This window comes from Cucurbita maxima, unplaced genomic scaffold (genome assembly GCF_002738345.1).
Source record: "Cucurbita maxima cultivar Rimu unplaced genomic scaffold, Cmax_1.0 Cma_Scf00337, whole genome shotgun sequence".
Classification (NCBI taxonomy): Eukaryota; Viridiplantae; Streptophyta; class Magnoliopsida; order Cucurbitales; family Cucurbitaceae; genus Cucurbita; species Cucurbita maxima.
Genome location: NW_019272353.1, coordinates 1 through 4528, shown reverse-complemented (window position 1 = coordinate 4528; position 4528 = coordinate 1). Strand labels below are relative to the sequence as shown.

Genomic DNA, 4528 nt, shown 5'->3' with positions numbered 1-4528 from the left:
GTTTTTTTTTTTTTTTTTTTTTTTTTTTTTTTTTTTTTTTTTTTTTTTTTTTGCTATAGAAGGAGGCAAGTAGTTAATTTTGTAAATATGGTGGATCCCATTAGCAATAGGCATTTGGTATGGTAAATGTTTTTGAGTTTCTATTCCTGGTTTCATCTATCTGTCTGAGCGCCTCTGGTGATATTTTGCGCATATTTCATGTGACTGAAGACTTTGTGCATGCGGATGTTCTCACGATTTTATACCTAACTAAATTTCTTTTATCAACGTGAAAAGTTTTGGATTTTGGCAAGTTGTATTGCTTGGCTCAGATAGAAACTGATTATTATCATTTATGCATTTTTTTTATCTGCAGTTCACAAGATTGGAAGGCTAGGTTAAAGATTCCACCACCTGATACACGATATAAAACAGAGGTATCCTACTGATAATTTTCGTAATGCTCTACAGCCAGTTTATAGCATATCGACTGCTGAATGCTCATTGATCCGTATGCAGAGGAATGATAGATTAGTGTTATTTTGATATTTTAATTCTTCAATGTGCTTTCTGTCTAGTTCATGCAAACTATAAATTCTCATTGGCCTCTCTGTATGAAAGCACACCTAATTTTGTTACCTTCTGACTTGCTTATTAACCATTTTCAGGATGTGACGGCTACCAAAGGAAATGAATTTGAGGACTATTTTCTAAAACGTGAATTACTCATGGGAATCTATGAGAAAGGCTTTGAAAGACCATCTCCTATTCAAGAAGAAAGTATTCCGATCGCTTTAACTGGTAGTGATATTCTTGCTAGAGCGAAGAACGGAACTGGAAAGACAGCTGCATTTTGCATTCCCGCCTTAGAAAAGATTGATCAGGATAACAATGTAATCCAAGGTTTGTTTTGAACCTACATTAAGAGTCTTATATTATTTCTAAACACATACCCATTATATTGAGATTCATTCTAATATTCAAATTCTAAATAGCATTATTGCTATCCCAAACATTCTCAATGCACGGCAGTTCAACCTGAGTTTTTTCATCAGGCATCAAAATTCTTCCCAACAACATTCTTCCTTTGTTGCCCCCTTCTTCCACCAGAGCATTGATTCTGGCCACAGAGCTGGTGCTCATGTTGAATCTCATTCTTGAGGTCTTCCCATGTTTAAGACATGAAACCAGTATCTTGTTAATGTCCAAAGGAAAAAGAAATGTCACTTGCAAGTTGTAAATCATGAGATAGATTCTGTTCTTTCCTTAAAAAAAAACACCTTCCACAAGACTAACCTCTTGAGTTCTATGCATTAATCGACTCAGTTTGCCCACCCCACGGTGAAAAGAAATGGTGAAGGCATTTTGTCTAGGGCCTGTGCTAATTTCAACCTCTACTATTATTTTATACGCCCCAATAATTTATTTTATGACTAATTTTAAAACGTGTCATTTCATTTTTCCACTAGGCACAGGAGATGATTGGTCAAAATGCTGTTATGCCACATTTTGATGGCAATATTGATTCCTATCTCAGTTTGTTTTGTTCACTTGTTTGACATTTGTTTTAACTTTCTATGTGAACAGTTGTTATCCTCGTTCCAACTCGAGAGTTGGCTCTTCAAACTTCACAAGTGTGCAAGGAACTCGGAAAGAATTTGAATATTCAAGTTATGGTTACAACAGGTGGTACCAGTTTAAAGGATGATATCATGCGACTATATCAACCAGTTCATTTATTAGTTGGAACTCCAGGAAGAATATTAGATCTTGCAAAAAAGGGTGTTTGTGTGCTGAAAGATTGTTCTATGCTTATCATGGATGAGGTAATTACATGAGATATGAATGCAATAATAAATACTGAAAGATTGTTCTATGCTTATCATGGATGAGGTAATTACATGAGATATGAATGCAATAATAAATAAGTGACTTTGTGTCGATATCATTATATTTTTCAGTAGGAATTAATCCTATAATATTGCAATGGTAGGGTTATATCAACTAAATGATTGTTTGACTAGATTATAGATTGATCATTGAACAATGACATTGGCGGCAAGTATATCAACTAAATGATTGTTTGACTAGATTATAGATTGATCATTGAACAATGACATTGGCGGCAAGTATTAATTGCAATCTATCCTTGTGTACTTGAGAATCATGTTGAAGGAATCTAGTGTTAGGAAGTTTTACAACATAGTATGTAGTTAATTTGTTTTCTCTCTCTAGTTCCTACTGTTTTTACCTCATCAACTGTTCTCAGGATTGGTAAAAGATGTAATATTTCCATCATGAGTTACTGCTGTTATAACTTCTACCGTTTTATGCTTACTCCAACATTTTAATATTTTTTTTTAAAACCCGAGTTTTTTCTTGATACACTGTAGACGACTCAGTTTTGCTTGGGACTGTCCTCTCCCTGCCTTTATCACCATCCCTTTCATTTGCTCAAGCATTATCTTGTCTCTTATACATGTTGCATAGTAGTGTGATGTGTCAAATTTATGTTTTTATTTTCTTACCTAGTTCTCATTTCCCCCCAAGAATTAGTGTATGGTTGCTATTGCTGAAAGAAAGCTTTCATGTTCTTGAGTAAATAAATCTTTGGGGTAGTACTAGAAGTTAAGGTTACCACATTCAGGAATATATGCCTATCGATCAAATTTATCTTGGCTCAATAGTTTAACTTGTTGCAACAAACTAATCATTTTGTTGTTCTGTTTTTCAGGCAGACAAGCTCTTGTCTCCAGAGTTCCAACCCTCAATAGAGCAGCTGATACGCTTTTTGCCTGCAAATCGGCAGGTTCTTATGTATTCCGCTACCTTTCCCGTTACTGTGAAGGACTTCAAAGATAGATATCTTCACAGGCCCTATATTATAAACTTAATGGACGAGCTCACTCTAAAGGGTATCACCCAATTCTATGCATTTGTTGAAGAAAGACAAAAAGTGCACTGCCTTAATACTCTTTTCTCTAAGGTTTGATCCCAAGCAAGCTAATTATTTTTCTTGATTTCCTCCGACTACATTCTCTTTTCCTGTGTAAATCACAAAGTTAATGTTTCTATCTGCAGCTGCAAATTAACCAGTCAATTATCTTCTGCAATTCGGTAAATCGAGTTGAGTTGTTAGCCAAAAAAATTACTGAACTTGGTTATTCTTGTTTCTATATTCATGCAAAGATGCTGCAAGATCATCGTAACAGAGTATTTCATGACTTCCGAAATGGTGCATGCAGAAATCTCGTTTGTACTGGTATGCCAAGATGTTTGCTTCTTTTATCTAAAACTTGATCATGAGTTATTCGACTACAACCCATCCATAGGAAGGAGATTAGAATAACACACTCCGGCTTGTTATCAACAAGCGTAGACGCCGTAGAGAATGAAATGTGGCCCATGCCGGATTAATCGTATTCTGGGCCGGCCGTCAATTCCTTTGAGTTTCGGTCTTGCGACCATTTGTGTGCGCATAGTTATCCATGCATACAGCATGACTTTTTTGTTTTAAAAAAATAATTTTAAATTTGAAACATCCTTTCTTTATTGCATCTTTTTAAACTGTACATTTTTCTTTTCCCTTTTTTCAACATACATATCTTGTACACAGTTACATGCCAAAAGAAAATCTATAAAACTATCCCATTTGTTCTGAACTAATTTCTTTTGATATGGGATGCACTTGCAGATTTATTTACAAGAGGAATAGACATTCAAGCAGTAAACGTCGTTATTAACTTCGATTTCCCCAAGAATTCAGAGACGTATCTACACAGGGTATGTGTCACATTCAGTTCCTGTTGATTATCATTATTATTACTTATTTACCTCTCAAATCTTTTAAAATTGTTCACTTGCAGGTTGGACGATCTGGAAGGTTTGGACACCTTGGGTTAGCTGTGAATTTAATCACCTATGAGGATCGTTTCAATTTGTATGTTTTTTTTCTTTTAAAAGAATATTTTGGTTGATTACTGCCGTTTGCCATCATACATTCAGATTCACTGAAATGTGATTCTCCATACTTCAGGTACAGGATTGAACAAGAACTTGGAACGGAAATAAAACAAATACCACCCCATATTGACCAGGCAATCTACTGCCGGTAATTTGTGGTGGGCATTGGATCCCAGGGTAAACAATTGGCAGCAGGTAAAAATCGTACTGTGCTACCTAATTCTCCTTCATTATTGTACAAACACACTCACGTTTGCATATACATATTTATTGAAAAACCGATAGGCATACCTCTAGGGAAACGATAGAAATGTCTCTAGGATATTGATGGGAATACCTCTAGGGTATAGATGCTAGAAAAATTATTAGGATCAAGTAAATTACACGCTAGCTAAGGAGATGGTAATAAATAGAATGAGGGGAGTGAATTTCATACAACAATGAAATTGTTTCTTCTATAAAAAAAAAAAAAAGACAGGATTTTTATTACTTCAATTTACAGTAGCCAACAATCTTGTTTAGGTATTATGGTTTGTTATATTTAGGAGTTATTAGGCACCTCAGTGGCAGGTAGGTTGATATTATG

At 35.0% G+C, this 4528-nt stretch overlaps 1 protein-coding gene across 1 annotated transcript; it reads left to right on the top strand.

The window, feature by feature from the left end:
* The first annotated feature begins 119 nt into the window (after nucleotides 1-119).
* On the top strand, nucleotides 120-4163 carry LOC111474365 (DEAD-box ATP-dependent RNA helicase 8-like). The gene is made up of 9 exons (XM_023119478.1): nucleotides 120-177; nucleotides 277-416; nucleotides 648-882; nucleotides 1567-1805; nucleotides 2714-2965; nucleotides 3061-3241; nucleotides 3674-3762; nucleotides 3846-3919; nucleotides 4016-4163. Exons 1-9 carry the CDS (start codon nucleotides 120-122, stop codon nucleotides 4092-4094), a joined length of 1347 nt encoding a protein of 448 aa, XP_022975246.1. The 3' UTR covers nucleotides 4095-4163.
* Nucleotides 4164-4528: the final 365 nt, after the last annotated feature.

Bases quoted from the DNA above. Each gene is read 5' to 3' on its own strand.
- LOC111474365 (XM_023119478.1), top strand. From the start codon at position 120: ATGGTAAATGTTTTTGAGTTTCTATTCCTGGTTTCATCTATCTGTCTG. The intron at 417-647 runs GTATCCTACTGA...AACCATTTTCAG, and splicing joins ATACACGATATAAAACAGAG to GATGTGACGGCTACCAAAGG. The intron at 2,966-3,060 runs GTTTGATCCCAA...TTCTATCTGCAG, and splicing joins TTAATACTCTTTTCTCTAAG to CTGCAAATTAACCAGTCAAT.